General features: G+C 37.1%; 1 protein-coding gene across 5 annotated transcripts in view; it reads left to right on the top strand.

The window, feature by feature from the left end:
• The first annotated feature begins 209 nt into the window (after positions 1-209).
• Cop1 (COP1 E3 ubiquitin ligase) overlaps positions 210-26,232 on the top strand; it is a 117,560-nt gene continuing 91,537 nt past the window's right edge. The window contains exons 1-7 of one of the 5 annotated variants that reach the window (XM_060364533.1): positions 819-898; positions 8,747-8,806; positions 13,736-13,833; positions 13,947-13,989; positions 18,861-18,937; positions 19,669-19,788; positions 21,836-21,904. In XM_060364533.1, coding sequence (XP_060220516.1) covers positions 13,792-13,833; positions 13,947-13,989; positions 18,861-18,937; positions 19,669-19,788; positions 21,836-21,904 — 351 coding nt within the window. In that variant the 5' untranslated portion in view covers positions 819-898; positions 8,747-8,806; positions 13,736-13,791. Of the gene's footprint in view, positions 899-8,746; positions 8,807-13,735; positions 13,834-13,946; positions 13,990-18,860; positions 18,938-19,668; positions 19,789-21,835; positions 21,905-26,232 lie in introns of all 5 variants that reach the window. The other 4 variants (XM_060364534.1, XM_060364531.1, XM_060364530.1 and 1 more) reach the window with 4 other exon arrangements.

Genomic DNA, 26,232 nt, shown 5'->3' on the forward strand with positions numbered 1-26,232 from the left:
TGCTTCCCGAGCGTTCCCGGGTCTCCAGACCAAGCCCCCTTCTCCTCCCTTTCAGCCTTTGACTCCGTGAAAACGGCTGTCGCTGCTCTATGTCAGGAACGACACCAGCCTCCCGCACGGGGAGCCGGACGCCCGGCTGCCCGGCACCGGCGGCTGCGCGCGCAGCTGCGCCCGGCGCCCCGCCCCTTCCGCCGCGCGTGCGCAGGCACGGCCGCCTCGGCGGGCCCGGGTTGGCTGCCGCGGAGGCCTCCTCGGCAGTAATGGCTCCTCTGATGTGATAGTTTTCCCCCGCCCCCTCGCGTAGGACGCGGCGGCGGGGCGGCGGTGGAAAGCCCAACTTTATTGTTCCCCCGGCCCACCTCCCGGCGCGTCCTCAGGATGCTCGGGAGCTGAGCGCCGGGGGGCGGCGGAGGGTCGCGGTCCGTCCGGGGCCCACGCCTCAAGAGCGCGGGGCCGAGGGAGGGAGGGAGGGAGTCACGATGTCAGGTAGCCGCCAGGCCGGCTCGGGTTCCGCAGGGACGAGCCCCGGCTCCTCGGCGGCCTCCTCGGTGACTTCCGCCTCCTCGTCCTTGTCCTCGTCTCCGTCGCCGCCTTCCGTCGCGGCCTCGGCGGCGACGCTGGTGTCCGGCGGGGCGGCTCCGGCCGCAGGCTCGGGCGGCCTCAGCGGCCCGGGCCGGCCTGTGCTGGTGGCGGCCGCGGTGTCTGGCAGCGGCAGCGCGAGCGGCGGCGGGGCGGTGTCCGCGGGCCTGTCCCGGCTCAGCTGCGCGGCCAGGCCCAGCGCCGGAGTTGGAGGAAGCAGCTCCAGCCTCGGCAGCAGCAGTAGGAAACGACCTCTGCTCGCCCCGCTCTGCAACGGGCTCCTCAACTCCTACGAGGACAAAAGCAACGACTTCGTCTGGTGGGTTTGCAAAGTAGCCCCTGCGCGCTTGACCACGAGTTTCTGCTGCTGAAGCTGGCGGGGTCCGGTGTGGGGAGGCCTGTTGGATAGGGCAGTTTGGTGCTTGCTGGGATTCGAGCCGAGGGAGTTGAGTGTTCGCAGTTAAGGTTTCTGGTGTAGTTAAGGTTGGGAGATGGGCTGGATTTCCGAGGCAAAGTGGTGAAATGAGGTAACGTAGAGGTGCGTGCTAGTGTGCAGGACCGAGGGCGTTTAAGGATAGAGGTGGAGGTCCAGTATATGGTTATATAGAAAGGAAGTATCTTGACTGTTTTGACCATCTAGTGGATGAGACACCAGTCTGGAGTAGTACATGAAAATTCGATTTTTGGGAGGAAGAAGACTAGGACCTGATTTTTTTGAGGCGTGAAATTGCTGGTCAACACTATATTGCAAATACAGTAGATGGTACCCCAGACATGGTTATTGATGTTTTACAAAGTGATCTTTACCCATCCTGCGTGGGAATGTGTAGATGTCTCCCATCGAATGGACAGGACACTTGTAATTTTACTGTTGATAATAATGTCGTCAAACTTTGTTCACGACCCATTACTCGTTTCAGCTATTAGAAAGAGTGAAGGAAGCACATTTATTAAATAGTGTACCTGTGTTGTACAAAGCTATCGCATCGCCGTGTAATACACTGGAACTTCGGACTTGAGAAATGCTTACTTATATAGTCATTGCATCACAGCTGGCGTCTTGAATGACACAGTAGAATTCAGTCATTTGGCATCTAAGAGGAACTTTAACAAAAGATGAATCTGATTGTCTCGAAGAATGCTTTGAATTTTAATGGGGTTTTAATACTAGATGTAGGGTTATGAGAGCTTAATTAACATTTCCTGCTTAAAAACTGGTAGAATTCTGGGCCGTTTCTGCAAAGGAACTTGTTGATTGATTTAATAGTAATGATGTAGGAAGTAGGCTTGAAGAGTCATTCTTGGGGAAGTTGGTTCATTGCACAGTTGAAAATGGTCTTAGAAAATGGTGTTATTAAATATGGTGGGGCTCAAGGTGCTAACCATTGAGAAATATATTGGCTATAACTTCTTTCTTCTGGAATATAATTTGTATTTCTGCTTCAGTTTAGGTTCAGAAGTAACGTTTTTTTGTTGTTGAAACAATCATGGTTAAGATTATTTCTAATTTGAACAGTTTATGGTTGGATGTAAGAGTTGTTTGCTGTCTTTTTTTTTTTTTTCTTTTTGAACAGGGTTCTCTGTAGCCTTGGCTCTTTCTGGAACTCCCCTGTAGACTAGGCTGACTTGGAACTCAAGAATTTCACCTGATTCTGCCTCCCAGTGATGGTATTAAAGGTGTGGTCTACCACCGCCTGGCTGAGGTGTTTGCATTCTTGTCCAGTCAGTAGAGTCGTGTGATAAGGTAGAAGCTAGGAAAACAGCCAGCTTGTAGAATTTAAATTTGAGCCATTATTTAGAGTTCAGTTTTCAAAAAAATAGAAGAAAACAAAGATACCAGCATCCTTAGGTTGTTTAAATAGTGCTAAAGGTGTGAGAAAGCAAAGTATTATTCAGTTAATTCTCCAGATAACTTAGACATTGACTGTTGACCCATCTGTCTGAGAATGATGCAGGCTATGGTGTAGGGAACTGGAGGTGAATGAGGAGCAGCTGGCACTTGGAATTATTAGGCAAGAACTATTTCATTTCTGTTGCTGTGACCAATACCTTGACTAAAAGTAACTTAGTGAAGAAAAGGTGTGTTTGGCTTAAAGTTTCAGTTTCAGTTCATTATTGTGGAGAGGTCAGTGTAGGAACTGAAAAGAGTCACATCCACGTCAAGCAGAGTTCCATGCTGCCTGCTTGTTTGCCTGTGACTCAGCTGGCCTTTTCCACTCCTGTATAGTCAGGGCTCCCATCCAGGGATGCTGCTGCCCACAGTGCTGCTCACGGACTGAGTTTTATTATACCAGTTAACAATCAAGACAGTCCCACACAGACATGCCACTAGGCCACCCTGATCTAGACATTCCTTGGTTGAAACTCTTTCCACATGGTTCTAGGTTGTGCTAAGTTGACAGGTTTTAACTGTTAGTTTTATAACCAGCTTAGGAGTAAGACTAAATTATTAGTTCATTACCTGGTTGTTTAAAAAAATAAATTGGGCCTAGGTCCTTGAGAGAAGACTTCAGTGGTTAAGAGTACTTGTTGTTCTTCAGAAGAAGGGTTTGATTCCCAGTACCCAATTGGCAGCTCACAACTGTCTGTAACTCCATTTCTAGGGGCTCTGATCCCTCTTTGGTACCCAGATGCACACCAGACACAGAGTGATATACACATACTTGCAGGCAAAACACCGTACATATAAAATAAAAACAAATAATTGCTGTCTTATTCTATGTTGTATAGGTACTATATTTTATATTCCAGTGTGAAAATGTCCAATGACTATTTTTAGTTAAAATTCTGAATAATTCACTGTGTAAGAATCTCACTTCATTATTTCTCTTTCTGGTGAGATTGTCTATTAAGAAGAATTAATCAGTGAGTATGTTTTTGACTTCTTACACTAGGTTTAATTTTGATCAAACTCTGGAGTAGCATTTGTAGTAGGCAAAATCTTAGCAACCCTTTTTATTCTTAATTGGCCTGGGTGCTTTTGTCTTTTCTATACCTCAGTGTTAGACTGTGAGCCAATTCAAATTACTGTAATCTTCAATATCTAATAAGATTGAAGTTCAAATAATGTTAATTCCTTACTCATTGATAACACCTTTTAAAAGATATATTTATATTTCACATCTCATTTTATCCTTAGAGAAGTTGTAAGGAGTTACGTAGATTCTCTTATTTTACTGTAACAAGAGTATAATGATTTTCCTGACTGTTTCAGATCAGATAGCTAAGAGACAGAAAGAGAAATCAGATCTAGAGTCTCAGTTTATCACTTCCCTTTATGTGGTCAGAAAGTTTGAGCTCTGTGAGTTCTAGCATATTACACAGTGGTTCTTAAATGGCCTTGATTGGAGGTAAGCAGCTGTTTCATTCATGTTTTTCTCCTTAGCCACTTCTCCCCTTGCTGCCCCTAATCTGAAATCAGTCATAGTGGGAGGCAGTAGATAGGGACATGCCTCTCTTCCTACTCCTTGAGAACAATTAAGTAAAGTCACATACCTAATTTTAGGAATACTTTTAGCTTATCATATTTGAAAATAAGTTTATATTAAATTATAGCATTGATTGAAATTTTTGATATTTACAGTTTGTAGTCTTATATATCTTACAAAAGGTTAGCAGGATTCTGTTGTGGGTAATTTGTACAGGGTAGGAAGGCAGAGAAAATTCAGGTGACAAGAGCTCTACCCTGGAATCTAGTTTGCCCTTTTCTCCTACTGAATGAGAGTCAAGAAACTTCTACAACTTACAATGTCAAAATTGCTTAGAGAGACAGTGTTTTCCTAAAGACATGAAGCAAGATTTAAAAACTGTAAATGAACTGTGTTTACTGGGGGCCTTGGATTTTACCACATCACTTCACATCCCTAAACTTAAGCGATGATCTCATAAACCAAAAAAAGGAGAGAGTTCTTTAGAATAAGAAAAATATTAAATAGTTCATAATTTTTCTTCATTTTAAACCTAAATTTTAAATCTTAACTTTTAAAACTTACAACTTACATCCTTTGAAGACTGTAACTTCTAAAGCCACAGGGGTCACATACGCAGCTGTTGTAGTGAACTCTCGAGAGAAGTCTGCACCCGTCTTTTTTGATTGTATATTCTCCTTTTCCTGTGTGGCTCCCTAAGCAATTATATAGTAAGCTCGCTAACTTTGCTTAACTCTGTCTCATCTTGAAGGTCTTAACAAGTGTTTTCTGTAGCTGGTGATCCCTAAGGGCGGAATGCAGGCTTCTAGTGGCAGTATTGTGGTATGGTTCCCTGTCAGCCACCAGCAATTCTTGTAATACTTGTTAAGACATTCCTTTGTAATCAATTTCTCTTTTTTATTGGACTATTTTCCTCCTGTTCATAGGTTATATTTTCATTTGGTTGCCTAGCATGAGTGAGACCCTTGGTTTGATCCCTAGCATTTACTGTCTGGCACGTGCGTGAATGCGTGTGTGCGTGCATGCACATACCCATATGGTGGTAGATGTTAACATGAAGATCCATTTGCTCTTTTTGATTTTTTTTTTTAATTAAAATTAAGCAGCACTTTGAAGGCAAGGTGTCAAGAACTAATTCTTTAGTAGAGCCTGATAGGCTTTGCTCCTACTGACCCTTCTAGGATCTCTGTTGGATGCCCTGTGTTTGAATAATAGTTCCCATTTTAACCCTGAGCTTGTGCAATTGGACTGTGGATATGGTCACATTTACTCAGTCAAAAAGGAGGGATAGCGTATGTGGCTGTTCCAGAGTTAGTTCTTGTAGATCCTTCTTTTCTGATGTTTTTCCTAAGCATTCTATCTCTTTTGTGCTTCCTGAACTGCTCAGTTAGTGAGTTTTTGTGCTCTGCCTGTGTTATGACTGCCTACAAAATGCTTTCAGGCAAAAGAGTGAGTCCGCAATAAAAATGAGATATGTTCATTTGTTCCCCTTCCTTCAAGGATGTCAGTCCTGTGCTGACAGTGTTTAAAAGGTAGAGTTCACTGTTTAAAAAAAAGTATTTTTTAAAAATCTAGTTTTCTGAGTAATAATGTCAAAGGAAAGTTCTCCCCATTAGCTGTTGACCTCAGGTGCAAGTGAACTATACTTCATTATAGTTTTCTGAGTACAAATGTAACTAACTTTCACTTCACCATAACATCTTAAACATTGACATATATTGTAGTTGTTTGTAACATAACAGTTGCTATTTGTGGTTGGATGTAGCTATCATTTCATGCAGGTATGTATACATAAAAGATACATGCCTCAAGGAATGAATATAGTTTCAGCAGAATGAAAGAAAATCTAGAGATAATTTTGAATTTGTTGTTTCATTCTTTATGAGCTAATTGTAGGAATGCGGGACAGGTGATTCTGTGATATAGAAAATTAGACATGTTCAACAAAATTCCCACAATTGAAATCAGTTGTAGGATACATAGTTAAGTTTAAAGCTGGCATAAGATCGTAGTGACAGTGGTGTTTGGTGCTGTGGTGGATTCTTTTTTAATAAATTTGGCATCACTAAAGTACCGGATATTAGTGTGTAGAAAAGTGTGGTTATGAGTAACAAAGTTTACTTCAGGAGCCTGTGAAATGGCACCGTAGATAAAAACAGTTGCTGTACAAGCCTGACAGTCTGAGCTCTGTTCTGGAAACTTAGCAGGAGGGAACCAACCTCTGAAGGTCCTCCAGCCTCCACATGTGTGGCGCAGCACCTACACACATAGATAACTAAAATAACGTTTAGTTGGGTGCACATCTTTTAATTCCAGTGCTTGGGAGCCATCTCTGAATTGCAGTGCTAGCCTGGTATACATATTGAGTCCCAGGTTAGCCAGGGCTACATAAAGACCCTGTGATTGTTTCCCTTCCCTACCCCACCCCTCCCCCAAAAAGGAAGGAAGGAAGGAAGGAAGGAAGGAAGGAAGGAAGGAAGGAAAGAAAGAAAGAAAGAAAGAAAGGAAGGAAGAAAGGTTAATTCAGATTGCGGAGTAAGTTCAATAGGTAAAGTACCTGCTGCATCTGTTTAAGAACGAGTTTGGATCCTTTAAGAACCTGAGTTTGGATCCTCATAAAAAAAGAGAAGTTGGACTTAGCAGTATATGCACCTATAACCCTAGGGCTGGGGGTTGGAGACATGAATTTGGAGGTTCACTAGCCAGCCAGTGTATCAAAAACAGTATACTCAAAAGTTCAGTGAGAGGCCTGCAGTCCACTCTCCCTCACTCCAAAAGGCGAAGTTATTGAAGAAATCCACATTCACCTCTTCACACTCACTCACATGGGCTAGCACACCCATGTATTCACATACAGACATGCATATACTCCACACCACCTAGAAAAAGTTAAGTTAGTAAAGTTAAATATTAAAATATGAGCATTTGTAAGAGTACCTGGTTTGATTTTTATATATAATTCGCATTCATGATATAAGACAATTTGTGTAAGTCTAAAGAGAGAAGTACAATAAAATTGTATTTTGGCTGGGACATAGCGTAGATCATATGGGAGCCTGGTGTGTGTAAGACCATGTCCAAAACCAATGTGGAGCCTAGGGCTATACACAACAAAAGACAGTAACAATTGAAAAAAATTTCTAAAGGTGTGTGTCTGCCTACTTGGCACTGGATTACAGGTCACGCACATTTACATGGATTTCAGAATAACTCAGGTTCTCTTGCTTGTAAAGAAAATGCTTTGCCAACTGAGCCTACCCCAAAGCTTTATTTTCATTTCAGTTGACATATAGTTATGTTGAATATGATGGGTATGATATGTAATGATTTGATCAGGACAATTTGGTATATCCATCGCCGCAGACATTTTTCATTTCTCTGTGGTAGGAACATTGCAAATACCCTATCTTGACCATTTAATAATGTTGGTTTGTTTTTGTGTGTGCATGTGTGTGTGTGTGAACTGTAGTTACCATATTATGATTTAGGCCATTCAAGTGTCTTGTCCTAGCTATCTAAAACCCTATGCCCATTAATCATGCTTTTGAATGCAAAGAATGCTGGGATATCGAGTATTGTTTTGATCTTCTTAGAAAAATAAGTAAGAGGAGAGTTATTCTCTCAGTTTCCTCATTTATAAAATGGGTCTAGTTATAGGTACTGTTGTGTGACTTTTCTTGGGGAGACACAAATGTTTACTCACCCCAGACAGGAAAGCAGTGACAGACTGAAGAAATGGTCCCACCCAAGTCTAGCTTGGTGAACTAATGAATTTTGAAGGTCTTAGTTGCAGAAGTAAGTAAAGGTGACTGAAAGGCAGCTGAATCACCAAAAGCTCAAACCAGATGGGGTGCAGTGTACTCAGGCTGTGTGCATGAGCCCTGTACAAATTTTAAGTAGCTCCACTGAAGTCTCCCCTTCCCTGTAATTGTTACTTGCTTTAAAAACATTGGTTGAAGGGCCTTGTAAATCTTGTAATATTCTGAGCTTGGTAAGTTTCCTCAGTGTCTTGAATCTTATGACTCCCTTCCCCCTGCACCCAAGGAGGGAATATTTCAGTTTGGAGGAAAGAGCAATACAACTGGTACCTCTTTTACTGTATTGTAGGAAGGATCAAATGACTTACTATATGACATAGTTTAATAAATATTGCTTGCTCTATTTTATATGTTAGCTTTTACTGACACTATCTAGAAGCGTTATTGAAATTACGTTATCATTCAAAGATTTAGTTTTCTTTAGAATAAGATAAAAAGAGGGTTGTTCCCTCCTCTCCTTCCCTTTTCTCTTCCTCTCCCTCTCAGGTTGGGGATGGAGCCTAGGGCTATGTAATACTTAACAGTTGCTTTACCACTGATGTATGTGCTTTTAGTCTATGTATGGGCTAGCTGGTCTAGGTTAGTGTTCTGAGCGTAGGAATAGTGAGTAGAACTTTTTTGAGGCCTCTGATAACTGTTTCACCTAAACATTATGGGCTGGGTAAAATCTTTGAATAACGTAAGTGTACTTACCGCACTTCTTTCAGAGTTTATTGCTCTTTGGGTCAGCTTGAACATGTTACTTCTAACAGTCCTAAAAGTTTCTGTTGAGAAGATTAGAATACTTAACTCTTAGCTATATGTTAAATTTGATTTGTTTGACTTTGTTACAAGCCCTTTTCCAATGTGTAACATTGTGTGTTAACAAACAAACATTTATCAATGTTTTTTTTCTCTCTCTCTTTTTTTTTTTTTTTGTAGCCCCATCTGTTTTGACATGATTGAGGAGGCATACATGACAAAATGTGGCCACAGTTTTTGGTAAGGTGATCTTCATTCAGTATACATGCATCCAACAAGAAGTTATGCTCTTTAAACTCATTTTATATTTTTCTTTGACTGATAGGTATTTATAGGGTTGACAGCTGAAGTTATAAACTGTGTTTGGTACATGACTTATGTGAAATATTCCAGTATTAAGATAAATTTTTAAATCTTGTATTTATTATCTGTTAGTAGAAACTTCAGTGTTTAAGAAAATCAGGTGGATACTCAGTCATTAAACAGGAGATGACAGTTACTTGGGAGTAAGGTGGGAGGACCCAGAAAACAGGTGGGCACAAACATAGAAAAAGGATGGAATGGATTAAAAAGTCCTGCACTGTCTTAGTTAACACTACACTGATTGTCTTTAGATTATATTGATGTATTCTACATATTATATATAATAATTACATACTATATAATTACATGTTATATTGATGTATTTAAAAATTCAAATTGTAAAACAGAACTTAGAGTTTTACTTCATCTTGATGTATATAGTTATGTTGTGCTATGTTCATTTGTTGTGCAGTCTCTAGGACTTGTTCTTTTTGCAACACTGAAACTGTATACCTGCTAAAACAATGCTTCACTTTCCATCTTTGCAATTCCTGAAAGCCACTATTTTCTTTTCTGTTTGTATGGATTTGTCAGTTCTAGATACCTCATATGTATGTACTTAGATCATAGTATGTCTTTCTTTGAATGACTTAGTTCACATAATGTCCTTTGCATTCTTCTGTGTTCTGTTATGACACAACTGTCTTTTAAGTTTGAATAGTATTGCCTTTTTATGAAGAGGGGACATTTTGCTTATTCATCCAGTCATCTATGAATTCAGCCTCCTGGCCCTGATGAATAATGCTGCCATGAATGTGTGTATTACTTACTTTTCTGTTGCTTTGATAACACACCATGACCAGAAGTAGTTTATAGAAGAAAACGTCTGAGTTTCCCAGTCCAGAGAAATAGGAGTGCATTGTGGCAGGGAGGCATGGCAGCAAGCAGTAGGCATGGTGACTTCAGGATTAGGAACCTGGAACTCACATCTTCAAATGCAGATGCAAAGCAGACAGAGGGAACAGCAAGTGGGGAGAGACTGTAATCACTAAAAGCCCTCCACCAATGATAACTTCTTTGGCAAGGATGGACCTCTCAGAAGTTTCACCACATCCCCAAACAATGCCAGAACATGAGCCTCAGTGGCAAACTCTCCTTCATACCGCAGTATGGGTATAAGACTACTTCTGCTGGTCTCTGCTCTCTGTTCTTTTGGGTATTCATCTCTCTCTGGTCGTTGCTTTACGACAAAGGATACCTCAGGGTAGAAGTAAAGAACCAGCTGTAGACTTACTCAGGTTACAGTAGGTGGGAAAGGACATGGAGCTGCCTACTCTCTCCAGGCATGCATGCCTCCTCTAGTACCTCCACATGTTCAGCAACATGCACATCTCTGCACCAGATATCATTTTGGCTTCATTAAGTTGCAGGGCCTAGTATCAACTCACCCTTCAGTTAATCTCATCTTCCCTTTGAGGGTGGGCCTGAAGTTACAGACCTCTCTACCAAAGTTGTTAGTCTCTTGAACAACCTCGGAGCTCCCAGGCATCAGACCTCTCATTTTACTTGTTCATTTTTTAATTTTTTTTTTTTTTTTTTTTTGTTACCTGGGACCAGCCATTTCCATGAATTACTCATGGATTCGGTTACCATGTAAGATTAGTCTTAGTATTGGAAGTTGTGCCTGTAGTTTTATGTTAGCAGTGGGTAAGCATGACATTCGATAGGCACATAGGACTTAGTTACCAGTGGGTGACGCCTTTAATCTGAAGTAGGATTCAGGGTTAGCAAGGTTTGGACTAAACTAGCCTACTTAATTTGTATTATATATGTTTTCCATTAAAATAAAATTATGGCACTATATATTCTTGGCTTAGAAAAGCAACTTTTATGGTGTGGAACGATGTACTACAAAATGTCAATGTCTCTGTCGGCCATTTTTTCTCCATTGTTAGAAGCTTTCATGGTTAAGAAATAATTACATGTTTTCAGAATTCTTTTGCCATGTTTTTTTAACTTTGGAATTATATTTTCTCATTCACAATTCATACATACATAGTGTACTTTACTCATAATACCCTCCCCATTATCTACTTTTATCTCTTTCCTTCCACCAAATCTCTTCTACCAAAAGTCCCTCTCCTACTCTCATTTTTGTTACTCCTTCTCTTCCCCCGCCGCAAACAGGGTTTCTCTGTGTAGCCTTGGCTTTCCTGGACTTGCTTTGTAGACCAGCCTGGCCTCACAGAGATCCACCTGCCTCTGCCTTCTCCTCCCTAAGTGCTGGGATTATAAGCGTGCACCACTGCCCCTGGCTTTATTATTCATTTTTTATTGATTAATTTGGTTATTTGAAAATTTCATATATTTATATATTATGATTATAGTCCCCTTTTTTCCCCATCCTGTTCCTACCCACCCTCTTCATTCCTCCTTGCCCTGTCCCCAGGCTCCTCTCTGTGTTTGTTTGTTTGGCCTCACAGTATTTAATAAGGGATGACTACGTGAACGTCGGCTGGCGGTCATTTACTTGAGCAAGGGCATGTTACCAGGGGCTACACAGTGATCTGTGCCTTCCACCATGTCAGCTATTAATTGTATATAGTGCCTGGAAAAAAGCTAGGAACTTGGGAGTCCCTCTCCCATCTGTGATGGTTTATTGATGGGCCCAGTCTTTTGGAGGTCTTGTGTAAGGTCCTCAGTAGAAAAGTTGTGTCATGTCCAAAAGACAGCATCTCACAGTTTTCTTTCCCATCTCTTCTCTCTCTTCTTTCCTGTTCCCTAAGTTTGGAGGGTGAGGGATTAAAGATGTCCTTTTTGTCTCTGACCATTCAAAAATTACATGTTCTTTAGCATTTATAACAAAGCTTTTTGTTAACATCTAAAATATTCTTCCTCTTATCTGTCAGCCCCTCTCACATTTATATCTACCCAGTTTCCTCTTTCATAACTGGCTTTATTTGAATTTATTGATAAAAGCCAAACTCTTCTCATGTTTATATTGTGATAATAATCATTCATCTGCTCTTTTGTAAGAACACTTTTCCACGTTGAATTTTTTCGTCTTTTGTGTTTGTATATTTCATCATGGGTCTTCTTTAATAAAAATGAAAACTAATGTGTAATGTTGTTTTCTTGATTGATATTTTCATTTGGAAGTGTCTAGTCACAGTTGGAGCTTATCTTGGTAATCATAGTCTTGCTCTTGTTGTGGGAGGTAATTATGGTGTTTCTGGAACACTGTTCACATGATTTGTTTTGTAGATACCAGGGTCTCGTATTTATTATGGACACACAATTACTTCTGCTTTAGGCCCCTGTGCTGTGCCAAAGACCAGAGTTCTCTGTTCTTGCTTTTCTGGAAAGTAACGAATGTGAAATGAAGGCAGTAGAAATGTAGAACAATAAAACTTGATGGGTGGAAGGTAGCAAGATTAAAAAATCAGCTTCAGTTTATAAAAGTGAAGTAAATACATAATAATCTGGAAAGAAGAAAAGGTAGATTTCATTTTTAGAAATGCTTTTTATAAGTACCTTTCTAGTTTCTTAGAAATTCTTCTTTCCTGCTTGTCACAGTAATACATACATACTATAGAAATGACTTAAAAACATCTACAAAGAAAGTATTTCTCACCTACAGACAGAAATACTGTTCATTAACGCTGTAAGTGGTTTTTTAGCTTATTTAAAATGTACATGTATATTGATGATATAATGATTTTCTTCCCATATTAATTTGATAGTTTTCTGATAGTTTTCTAATAATACGTAGAACATGTATATTCATTTATTTATTTAGGCAAGGTAATACACAGTTATAAAAGGTCTATCATTATAAAGGAGCTTGCTATGCAAATGTGTCAACTTGCGTTTGCTCTCCAGAAGCCATGTAAAGGTATAAAGAAAGAATCTCGTCCACAAAGTTGTCTTCTCATCCATGGCCTATGCCTTGAAATATCACACACAGATAGTACTGACGAAATTAGCAGTTTTTAAAAATGTGTACCACAGAGATATAAGAAAGAACATTTTCTGTAATGTGTATGAAAAAATATATAAGTATGCATAAACAATATATGATATATATACATGTAAAATGTGATTTTTTTATTGTCAGTATACCATTGCATTGAATTGATAATTACAGATTAGTTCAATTTGTATGTATAGTTTAGGTAGCTTGTGTTATAGTTTGCTGTTATGATGTTGTTAACTAACTCTGCATTGAATAGCTTATGTGTTTCCTGATGATAACGTCTTATAAATAAAAGTCACCATATTAAATAGAATATAGAACCATAAGGTTTTTTTTTCTGCATTTAACTTTTAGAAAAGTTGCACTGGTTGCATTTCCTTCAGCTATTTAAGATTATGTCTCCTGGAGTATAACACTATTTTCTTTTACTTTTCAATTCCTGTTAGTAAAAATTAGCATATTATTTTGAATCACTTTTTTGTTATTAGTGAAGATGATTTTCTCATACGTCTAGACTGGATATTTGTTTTTGATTGAGTATTTAGAGTTTTTCTTTTTGTTTGAACTCCGTGTGATCTAAGGATATCAATACTCTAAGAACATAAATAGTTTGCTTAACTAAGCTGTAGGTATTTGCTTTCCTAGTGTATGATATAAATTGCATAACTTAAAACGTAGTCTTCATTCACATTTTATACTACATGTAGGACTTTATATATTATTCAGTCAATAAATGCTTCATGTATCTTGTTTGTTATATAAAAATGTAGGTGGAAATAAATTTGCTATATCAGTTATGTTGAAAGTGAGAACACTTAGTATTTTTTTGACCAGTTTGTTAATTTCTTTGTTGTTTAATTAAGTTTATGTTTTTTCCCCCATGCTAATAGCTACAAGTGTATTCATCAGAGTTTGGAGGACAATAATAGATGTCCCAAGTGTAATTATGTTGTGGACAATATTGACCATCTCTATCCTAATTTCTTGGGTGAGTCTTTGAAATTATTTCTGTTATACTCTTTCCACAAAATATATGCCAACAATAGTTTATTCAGAAATCCCAACTCAGAAGTAAGCAAGTTTTTCTCTGTTACTCACCAGGGTGCTTTCATCTTCTTGGGCTATGGCATAGACTCTGTACATGGTTAGTACCATTTCTTGTTATTTTTCAGTTTCATAGATTCAAGACCAACATGCTCTTTAGAATATTATACCCTTTAGAATTTTGGACAGAATGTAAGGTTTTGAGAGGTTGTCAGAGATTTAGAACACCTATATGTTTCTGTATGTAGTATTATATGTTTCTGTGTTTCTGCTGACAGTTGCAGTTAGAAATAACAGAGGAAAGGCTTAATAGGGAGGGACAACATGTGCTTGGTCAGTGCTGATTGACAGGAGAAGGGGAAGATTGAGTCTCTATAGACTCCTGAGTGAGCAGGTATAGAGTGCATGAACTAGAAAGGCTCTTAATTGGAGGGGGAGAATATATAAGTACAGAATTTTATATGAGAGGTGGAGTATAAATTTAGGTATGAGTGGTAGAAACTTGGAACTAATGTTGTCAATGTAATGTAATGTTTATTGTGAATTTAAAAATTAATGGTTTTAATTGTATATGGTGGCAGTTTTCATACCTAGCACTTGAGAAGCTAATGCATGAGATCTTGTGTGGTCCAGGCAGACCTGTCTCAAAATAAGTTATGTCTTAATATAAAATTGCAGGACCAACTTCAGTATAAATTAAGGAATAATGAGTAGTAGAACACAACAGAAATGCTAAGACTAATATTACATGCCGGTAAAATACATAAATAATCATGAGGATGAGTAGTTCCAAGTAGGATGCCCTACTTTTAATGATAGGCAAGTAAATTGAGGTGTCTGATGCCTGGGAGCTTCTGGGTTGCTCAAGGCACTAATAACTTTGGTAGAGGTCTGTAACTTCAGGCCCACCCTCATCAAAGGGAAGATGAGATTAACTGAAGGGTGAGTTGATACTAGGCCCTGCAACTTAATGAAGCCAAAATGATATCTGGTGCAGAGATGTGCATGTTGCTGAACATGTGGAGGTACTAGAGGAGGCATGCATGCCTGGAGAGAGTAGGCAGCTCCATGTCCTTTCCCACCTACTGTAACCTGAGTAAGTCTACAGCTGGTTCTTTACTTCTACCCTGAGGTATCCTTTGTCGTAAACCAGCAAAAGTAACACAACAAAGAATATGAAAGAGGGAACTAAAAATACACAGATTATATGCTCATTAAGGTGGCTGCTAGAAAGGATTGTGAAAATGGAGATGCTGTATATGTTTTTTTTAGTGGAAAACAGTATGGTGTTTTCTGAAAACACAGTGAAACAAAGTTTCATGTAAGTTTCCAGCAGTTTCCTGTAAGTAGACAAGAAGAATTCCTCAGAAGTATTTGTATGCTCACATCCATAGCATCATTCTCTGGAGCCCAGAGATGGAGCCGTGGAAGGCCAAGTGGATAAAAATAAAATGTACAACAACTCAGACTTGAAAAGGAATGAGATTCTGACAAAATCTAAAGCACTCTCAATATACTCAATTCCTTTTTTTCTTTCCCAAGTCTTCAAATACTATCCCCCTTTCCAGGGCTTACTGTTAGTTTATTCCCACTTTCCACTCCGGAACCCGTTTGTTTGTGTTTATGTGTTTGCAAACTCTAGTATCTATATTTAGACCTGGTATGGTGGTGAACACCTGTACTCTCCCAGCATTTCCGAGGATGAAGTGTGTGTGTGTGTGTGTGGGGGGAATAATTCAGTCTAAGCCTGGGCCGCACAGAGAGCCCCTGCAACACAGTCTCTTTCTTTCTATCTCCTTGCTTTCCTCACTCTCTCACTCCCTCTCTTCCACACTCACCTTTCTGCCTGCTCCTCATTCTTTACTTTCTCCCTAGCCCTCACACCCTCTTCCCATTTGTCTGTCTGTCTCTCCCACAAACAGTCCACTCAGAGCTCCCGTTAGGCACTATGTTGTGAGCTCTTATAGGCTACAGCTTTATTTTAGTGCAGTCTTATACTACTATAATGATGCTTATTTTTTAGGTGACACTGAGACATAAACAGTTTGAGTGACTTGGGTAAAGCTATATAGACTTTACTTTTTTTTTCCTGGAGGACTGATTGCTTCTCTAGATTAGAGATAGGAAAATCTCAATATGAAAATCTTAGTTAAAAGTTGCATGCCATATGCTCAATTATATGTAGCTTGTATTTGAAGAGATTTCTGCTTCATTCACATTTTAATGTATTAAAATAAAAAAAAATTTTTTTCAAGAATTGCTAATAAAAAAAAAAAACGAAGTAAAGCATACTTAGGAAAACAGACCAGTCCTTTTACTTCCCAGACAGACTGTTGCTTATATAAAGGTATAATTTAAAAAGTTCTTTGCTTTTTAGTTTTTGAGAATTTCATATACTACATTTTGGTCATATTCACCCTTCTTGTAATTCCTTCCAAATCCACTCCCACTTCCCTATCAGTCTAGTCTTGTGTGCTCTCTTTTTTTACATAGACATCAAGTCCAGTTTATGCTGCGGATATATTTCTAGATGTGTGGCCTTCTACTAGATGACTGTTAAGGTTAGGAGTTGGTTTAATACTGTGTCCATTTAGCAGAATAATAGTAGTAGTTCTTAGCCTAGTGCCTATAGCTTGTCTAGTCACAGCTTTTAGGTCTAACAGTAGTGCTAGGTAAGATTTCTTTTTGTGGATTGGGCATTAAATCCAGTTAGAAAGTAGTTGATTACTCTTATACTGGTTGTTCCACTAATGTACCAGGTATTTATGTCTTGCCAGACAGGCTGTTAATGCAGATCAAATGGTACTTAGAAGCATAAGATTTATTCCTTCTTCAGTATTGTGCTTAGCGCTTTCTTTGAAGAATAGTTTTTAAAGTGGAGAGTAACGTTTTCAGTATTTATACAAAAATTCTGATTCAGTGTTTAAAGCTTATTTTGTTTACTTGCATTATTTCCTTACTAAAAATGTTTATTTTTGAGATGAGGCTTTTCTGTACAGCTCAGTTTGTCTTTGAACTTGTAATCTTACCATGCCAGCCTAAATATTAGGATAACAAACCTGTATCACCATGCTTGGCTCTCCCGTTATATAATCTTTCTTTAATTCTTTTTTCTGACTAACATTTTCTTTTCATGTTATCCTTTATTCTCTATAATAACTATTGTAATTTGCAACCTTTAAAAACTTACTGTAATAGTGTTGGCAAGAATCAACTACGGTGGCATGTGAGACTTTAAAATATGCAATAACATGCACTATTGTAACTTATTTAAATCACAGTTCTTATTCACATGCTAAAAACTTAATGTAAAAGAAACATTAAACTCTGGCTTACTCTTTTAAATATTTTTTATTTTTTATGATATGTGTATGAGTGTTTTGTTTGCTTATATTCATGTGTATCAAGTATGTGCTTTGTACCAAGGAATCTTGACAAAGTCATTGGTGGCTATAAGTTGCTTTGTGGGTGCTGGGGACTGAAACTGGTCTTTTCTAAGTGAAGCAAGTCTCTTAACCACTCAGATGTCCCTTCAGTCCCCCTCTGGTTCATTATTACCTGTTCACGTTCCATTGTGTTGTTTCAAATTTTCTCTCTCTTTTGTAGATTGTAATAAAATTGTTAGGTATTTATGTTTCCTACTTTTTGAAATAATATTGATGTATTAATATTTCTACTCTTAACTCTTTGCCCTGCTAACCTTCATAAAACCATTTAATGTTTCATGAGTTGGTCACATGCACAATATACACTCCATCTGTATTATTTTTCATTCATATTTCTGTTTGGAGAGTCTGTGCATTTTTACACTCTTATTTGACCTTTACATGGCCTATGTAATTTATAGGTCTGTATGTATCAGTGGTAGTATTGATTATACTATTATATTACAACTACTACTTCTTATGTATCTCTTTGGCTAGTTTGAGTTATTTGAGGTACCTGTTCTCATTTATTTGTATAGTGGATCATATTCATACCTTAAACATTATGAATATGATGTATAGTGGATGTATAGTGTATAGTGTATAGTGGATGTATAGTGTACAGTGATGTATAGTGGATCATATTCATACCTTAAACATTATGAATATGATCCACTATACCTTGTATAGTGGATCATATTCATACCTTAAACATTTTTTAAGTTGTATTCATTTACAGAGAATTTCCAGAGCTCATTAATAATTTTAAATTCTCCCCAGAACTTCAAAATGGCATTAAAAAGGTTCAGATAACATCTCATTCTAGAGACAGGGAGAGAATTTCTTAGTATCATCTGAAAAACAGCACTTCTCTCATTGATTAAGACTGTTCCAGGGCTGTGTGTGGAATCCCTATAATCTGGCTGAGGCAGGAGCATCAGCAATCTTAAATCAGGCTTGGTACATACTAAGACCTTGTCTTAAAAACTGGAAACAAACTGTGTGATTTCTTTGGCCCTTTATCAATTATTGGTAGAGAACAAACTGACTAATTTGGCTAAGTTAGTCGTACCGTGATTAAGAAGAGATTTGGCATCTTTGAAAGTTATATGATGTCTGAGATTTGAAAAAGTAATCATGTTGCTAAAAAGGATAAGATGTTTTTACATAGGTCATTATTAGCATCTTCCAAGGTGTTTATAGAAAAATTACAACAAAGCAAAAATCCATCTCATAGAAGGCACTTAAATGTTTTACATAGTGAAAAATTATCTCTCTTCAGATAACAATAGTGTTATTATTGAGAAAAATATAAGAGGGGTATATATTATAAATAATTTTCTGTAGTAATAGAACTTGATATAGTAGCAAGTAGATACATATTTTTTCTAATTCAAAATAGACTAGAAAGCCACCAATTTTTCTTTCATATTTCTTAAATTTGGAGCTCTATAAAAGTTAAGATAAAAACCTACCTGAACAGAATAACTAGAAGATAAATTTAACAAAAATACAAATTTTGTGTGCTTTTTACTTTTGTTTTCAGTGAATGAACTTATTCTCAAACAGAAGCAAAGATTTGAGGAAAAGAGGTTCAAATTGGACCACTCAGTGAGTAGCACCGTATGTTTCAGCTCTTATTACTATTTCTATTTTTGTTTGTTTGTTTTATAATGCTGGAGCTTGAGTACAGGGCTTCATACACAGTAGACAAATACCCTATGAAATAAGCAATATTCTTAGTTCCTCTTATTCCCATTTCTACTAAATCCATTTTAATGGTTTTTTCAAAAATAGATATTAATATCTAGTAAAGAATTGACTCTTCTTAAAGCAAGTTTATTTAAGAGTAAATTACTCAAATAAGTAAATAATAACTTAATTCGATTGATTGTCTGTAATAGTTTCCTAGACTGACCATCAATTGAATGGCCTGGTGGTAAGGTGATATCTTAGATAGAGTTTACTTGTGTCAAACACTTGAAGAGCCATATGTCAATGTATTTTGAATAAACTGCTCAAAGTTTCTTAATTAAAAGGATTATCCCCAAATTATTGAGAAAAGTGAACTTAAAATTAATATTTTACAAAGTGCAAGACTGAAAATCCAGGTATTTTGATTTACGGTACTTAGAAATATCAACTTATTATTAGTCTTTTGTGTGTCTTTTATGCTAGTAAATTCATTCAAAGTAGAGATAAATTGTACCTCCACTAATTGGGAAGAAATAAGTTAGAATGTGATTGTAATTTTACTTTTGATGTAACAGAACACATGAGAAAGTTCTTACATATTTGTTTTAGAATCTAAAGCAGTCTTGTTAAATTATCATCTTTCTTCTTTTCAATTTTAGAATGGGCATAGGTGGCAGATATTTCAAGATTTGCTAGGAACTGATCAGGATAACCTTGATCTGGCCAATGTCAACCTCATGTTGGAATTACTAGTGCAGAAGAAGAAACAACTGGAAGCCGTAAGTGGTGCCTGACCTTAAAGATCTTTGCGCTAAGTGATGATCTATTTAGTCTATAATGAAAAAAATACCTAGAAATCTTTTGAAATAATAGGACATTTTCAGTAAATTATTTTTTATTAGAATAAACATATCTGAAAAGCATTTCTCCAACCCATTTTGTAAGCCCTAAAGTGGATGAATAAAGGGTAATAGATTTTCAAATTTGGCAAAACTGTGCACTAGGCCAACAGTGATGTATAGCTAAGAACTTACACCACTATATTGTGGAGCAGAGGCTCTGGGATTGGGAGTATCAGGTGTCAGGTTTATAGGACAAGCTGGGCATAGGATTGATAGATGTTGATGAACTAACTGGGGGATTGGCAAGATAACTCAGTGGATAAAAGCTTATACCATGCAAACATGATGACTCAGTTCTATTCCTAGGTCCTATAGTGGAAGAAGCGAACTGTCTCTCTCACCTCCCCATATATAGGTGCTTTTAATATCTAGGCCTTTGATAAATGTAATCTAGTACCTTTTTTTGTTGTTTATTTTTTGTTTTGCTCTTTTTAATATGTATTATAATATATAGTATAGATAATACAAATATATATAATTTTCTACATATATTTGTGTGTGTATGTGTGTGTGCGTGTATAATGTTCTTTGATCATTTTCTACCCCGTTATCCTCTTTTAACCTTTCTTTTTACAACAAACCCCAACTTCCTAATAAATCTGTTCCTGCTTAGGTATCTTTTTGTGTGTATTGGGAGGGCTCAACAGCATTTAAATAGGACCACAGGGCTGAAGGGGAGTATTTACTTGAGCAAGGAAATTAAGTCGAATCTACTCCACTGTGAAACATAAGTCTCCTAGCATCCTCAATCACCCCAAAAGGGTGGTACCTTACAAGTTTCACTGTACTTGTGATGAATACTGATTGGCTCAGTCTTCTGGATGTCATGGACAAGTGGCCACTGCTGCTGTGAGTTTGTGGTGCAGCAGCTATGTCTTGTCTAGATGACACTGTTTCACGGTGAGCACTCTTTCCTGGGGCCGTTTGTAAAATAGCAATATCTGAATTTCTAGACCTGACAAAGTGTCTGTTTTAACAGTGCTTCAGATAATTCTGTTGCATAGTAAGGTAAATGACGGCCTTGTTAATCTTTGTTTTACCTTTTAAACCTGTAAAAAAAAAATGTTAGAATTGCATTTGTTTATAAACTATCTCATTCTGGTTTTAGGTCTTGACATATATTTATTCTGTTCATCTGCAATTCCTTAGTTTCATTTTGTGAATTTTAGGATACTCATCAAATGTCATGATCGTAATGATCATTTATTAATATAATCTTCATTTCGGGTACCAGTTTGGGGTACGCGCCATTATCCCTTTATATTTTTTATTTATTTATGTGTTTCTGTGTTTTCAAAGATTGATTTTTTTTTTTTTAATCAAACTTTACAAAGATGCATGACTTTTCCTGGGTGGTGTATTTCTGTTTATTCCAAGTTGAGGGCATCTTCATATGAGAGAAAGTATTCCACCTCATTCCAAATAAGGGTTACTTAGAGAATTCTCAAGGATACCTGCTCTAATGCCAAAGAGCCACTTCCTTCTGACAGGGGAGGGTCAGAGTCTTCTCTGTCGTGAATGTTGATAAGCCTAATCCTGTGAGAAAGCTGTATACTTCTCTCCATTTAGTAATGCTTATGCTAGCAAATGAAATCTTTCAGAACAAACATTTTCATGTTTAGAGACTACTTTAGGGTCATTGTGGTTTTTGTCTTGATGTTATTGAGTTTGCTTGGGGAAAAGAAGCCATAGCATATAAATATCTTTTAAAACACGCAGAGTACCAATTTCTTCTGTTATTCTTTATGAAAAGTGGCTTGATGTATTTATTTATGTTTTTGAAATTGGAACTAGCTGATGGGAAAAAAAACTGTAAAAGTAGCACAGTAACGTAAATGGACTTATCTGTAATATTAGTTATACAGTTGTCAATGAAAACTTTGAACTTGTATTAGTTAAGGAAAATGAAAATTTTCTATTCTAGGAATCACATGCAGCTCAGCTACAGATCCTTATGGAATTCCTCAAGGTTGCAAGGAGAAATAAGAGAGAGGTATGTCATTTTGTGCTTACATTATATTTAGTTTCTGTTATTCCTTATTTCCATTTTATATAACCATTTCAGGCTAAACATGTTTAAATATTTTACTTTAAGAGCATTTAACTTTGGAGGGGAATTTTCTTAAGCTTTGTTATTTAAAAAAACCTTACATTTTCTTTTGTTCTTTTGTTGTTATCATATCATTTTTTTATTTCACTTTCGTTTTTAGGCAAGGTCTTACTGTGAAACCCTGGGCATGCCTGAAACTGTAGATCAGGCTGGCCTTGGATCCATAGAGATCTGCTTGCTTTAGTGTCCTGAGTGCTAGAATTAAAGGTATATACCACCATGTTCAGCATAATTCATTATTTTCAAGATCATTTTTTTGGAGGTGTGTTACAGTTTGCAGCAGTTTTTCCTTTAATAGCTAGGAAAATAGTGTATTGGTAGAGTATTTCCCTGCCACATACAAACTAAGGTCCCGTGAATCCCAGCCTCCAGTACTGTTAGCTTACCATAACGATTCATCTCCAAGCAATGAAACTAAAAAATAGAACCATGAGTTTTCCTCAGAAAACAGGGCAATTTAAAATAACCTTGAAAAGTTGCAGCCTTTCCTATAGGTGGAAAAAATGCATGTTAAAAAAACAGTTAAAACTTACTTGCAAATTCTTAACATGCAGGATAATTAAAAGACAGTATTGTATTCACTGATTTATAACCAGGATGTTCTAATTTAGCAAACTCACACATACACATAATCTGTGAAAGATAATTCTGTGCTGTTGGCAACATATAAAACATAATTCTGAACTCTTGAGTTTTTCAAATTTCTAATATTTTCACTTTTAAGAGCTCTCTAAAGTGGTACTTTACTCTTAAACTATGTAATCTATTGTGTGCTATGCTCTAGGCTGTTAACTTGAAAATAAAAAAGATGAGTAATCTTTCTATTGTGATAAAACTACATATTTCCAGAACTTTGTTATCTCAGTAGTTTTTCTTTTGGTCATTCATCTTGTCTTGCTACCAACTTCTATCTTTGTTAAGATTTGAAATATGCTGGTGTGGAGAGCTAAATGCTCTTTACATCGTTTGCGACTATACTTTATCCTAACTTTTGTAGAATTTTATTTTAATATGTTAACAAAAACAGTATCTTTATTACATGCCTAAGATTCACTTGTCTCTTGATGGTTTTGAGTGGGAGAGAAGGTAATGGTCAGTTATTCATTTGTTTAGCTTATAGCACAGTGCTTAAAAAGTGTATTTTATATGTATGAGTGTTTGCCTGCATGTATGTAAGTGTACCACAAGTGTGCTTGATGCTAGAGGTCAGAACAAGGGGATGGGCCTCACTGGACCTGAATTTACTGAGGGTTGTGAGCTAACTTGTGGGTGCTGGAAACTGAATCCATGTCCATCCTCTGTAAGAGGAACAAGTCTTCTTACTGCCATCTCTCCTGCCCACACAGTACTTAAACTATTGAGTTCATGGAGTCACCTTAGGATCTTTTTAAAATGTAGGTTTATTTTTATTTGTTTGTTTGTTTTGTGTTTGTGTGTGTGTGAATGTTTTAACTAAAGTGAATCATTGGTCCCCAACTGTGTGCATTGCCAGCAAGTCCCAGATGACTTAGAGGTCCTTGGTCCTTGGATCACACTGAGTAACAAGACTGAAGATTTCTAATGCATGTGTACACTGTGAACCCCCACCTCCTGCGGAAAATTCTCTGGAAAATAGATAAATCTTCGTATTTTTTACCTACCTTACGTGTTAAACAATGCATGAAATTATGTTGCATTCATTTTACATGTGGGTTTTTTTTTTATGTAGACCTAACAGCTTCTTATAAATATTTGTTTCATTGTAAGTCCTTGATAATAAATGAATAAATGTACCAATCAAGTGAATAACCCAGCCATATTAGGATTATGGTAATTAAATGAAATGTATGGTCATTTTTTATATATGGAAATATGTAAAGTTTTTATTAGTTTATTTAGTTTCTTTTTTCAGTATAGTTTCAAGTGTTAACAGTTAAAGCTTTTATAGCCATAAAAAAACAAAAAACAAACAAACAAAACAAACAAACAAACAAAAAAAAAAACCAGAAAGGGCTGATACCTTTACCTACCTCCCTTTTGGCCCAACCACAGTTTTATACATGCTGGCCAAAAACGTGAGACTGATAAATTGAGACTAAAGACTTGATTACCCATGAAATGTCTGGCTGTACCAGAAACATTTTTGCCTAAGTCTGTCCCGACTCTCAAATCCTACAAGGGACAGTGAGGAGGTGGGTCCACTTACATTGGTGCATCCAGTGGATCTGTGTTACAGCAAAGGAAACCTAAGCTCAGGAAATCTTAATCCATCTAGTCTTTGTTCAATAGAGAGACACTTTTATTATGTTAGTCAGAAAATGAATCTGCTTGCTCCTCTGAAACAGTACTATTTAGTCTATGAATGTCTTACAAATAATTTTGAACAAAAACTGTTATAAAGTATGAAAACTGGAGTGATGAGTGGAAAGAATTGTTTCCTCCTCATGGTTCTGATAGGTCTTTCCTCTGGTAGCTGGTGTTTTCTAGTAACATCTCTGGGATACTTAACTGAATGATAAAGCTTTGTGTACTGCTTTTTTATTTTTGTCATTAAACTTCATGGAAGTTGTACTGGGCATTTTCTAGCTTGACATAAATTGTGTCTAATATCCTTGTGATTGACTTTCTCTTGTGCTATATGTTTTTGTAGGTAGTCTGAAAACATTTCAAGCATTTCTGGATATTAGAGCCTATAGCAAGCAGTATATATACATTCATAAGTACTTTTTTTAAAAATGTATCTATGATTGAGTTTGGTTATAATTAGTTTTAATTACAAGTGACTGAGGACTAATTCATTAAACTCTAAAAAAATCAGTATATTTTATTTACTTTGTGGGATTGGGTTAGGAAGGGGGTGAGTAGACAGGTTAGAAGGCAACTTGGGGGAGTATGTTCCATATTTTCTGCTACCGTGTGTGTCCCAGAGGTCAAAATCAGACCATTAGACGTGATGTCTTTACTTCACCTCTTGAGCCATCTCACAAGTCTGACACCCTCATTTTTACATTAACACTTTAATCAGTTTCTTTGTTAAAACAAAACAAAAAACACTGCTTTCAAGAGGGAACTCCACAAAGATAAGAATATTAAGAGGAGAGGCCCTTTAGCAGCCGTAATAGAGCCTACCTGTCATAGCATTTAATAAATGTATTTAGATGAATGTTTTAGTTTTTCTTCATAGAGCAGTGGAAGAATTTTGAGTTCTTGGTAAAAGCAGTTGTATCCATTCAAATCTGAACCAGCATTTGAATTACTATTTATAGTATTTCACTTGATTTATTTTTGAAGTAGACTGACAATTTTTGGAACTTCTTTATCAAACAGTTTATTCCAATTGTAATCTAAATGATTTAAATTTTAGCCATTTTATGTGAAATAAAACATGGGAAAGTATCAGTAAAGGTTATGCTTAGAGTAGAAGAACATGTACACAACTGTTGATTACACAGCAAAGCATTGCTGGAATTCCAGAAGCTGCCTGCCTACCCTTTAGTAGTACTTTCTGTTTTGCCTTCTTGCTAACATTCTGATATTATGGTAATGACATCTCTTGTCTTTTCTGAATGTGTTGCTGCCGAAGTATTTATAGATCTCAATTTTTGAGCTTTATGTAAATGTGCTTGTAGAGTATATAATCTGTTCCTGCCTTCTGTGGCTCAGTGCTAAGATTCACCTGTATGGATATACATGGTGAGTTGACTGTGTTAATTAGTTTCTATTGCTGTGATAAAAACACTATGATTCAGAGTAACTAGGGAAGGAAAGGACTTATTTCAGCTAACAAGCATCAAGTCACCTTCCATCACCAAGGGAAGTCAGGCAGGAACTTACGGCACCAACTCAAGTAGAGGCTATGGAGGAGTGCTCTTACTGGCCTCCTTCTCATGGTTTTCTCCCCTGCTTTTTTATACAACTCAGGACCACATGTCCAGAGTTAGCATCACCTGCTCTGAGCTGGGCCCACCATATCAATCAATAAAAAAAATGCCTCACAGGCAAATCTTCTGGTAGGGAAAATTTCTCAATTAAGAATCCCTCTTCACATATGATTCTAGTTTATGTCAGGTTGATTAAAAAAAAACAACTAACCACAACATTGACTGATTCTTTTTCATAGTGTTCATTAAATAAGTATATACTATTTTCATCAAAATAATTGTTGGTTAGCATTTGAGTTGTTTTCAGTTGGGACTGTTTATAAGCAATGCTGGTATCATACATATGTATAT

The sequence above is a fragment of the Meriones unguiculatus genome, chromosome 11 (assembly GCF_030254825.1).
Source record: "Meriones unguiculatus strain TT.TT164.6M chromosome 11, Bangor_MerUng_6.1, whole genome shotgun sequence".
NCBI classification, from domain to species: domain Eukaryota; kingdom Metazoa; phylum Chordata; class Mammalia; order Rodentia; family Muridae; genus Meriones; species Meriones unguiculatus.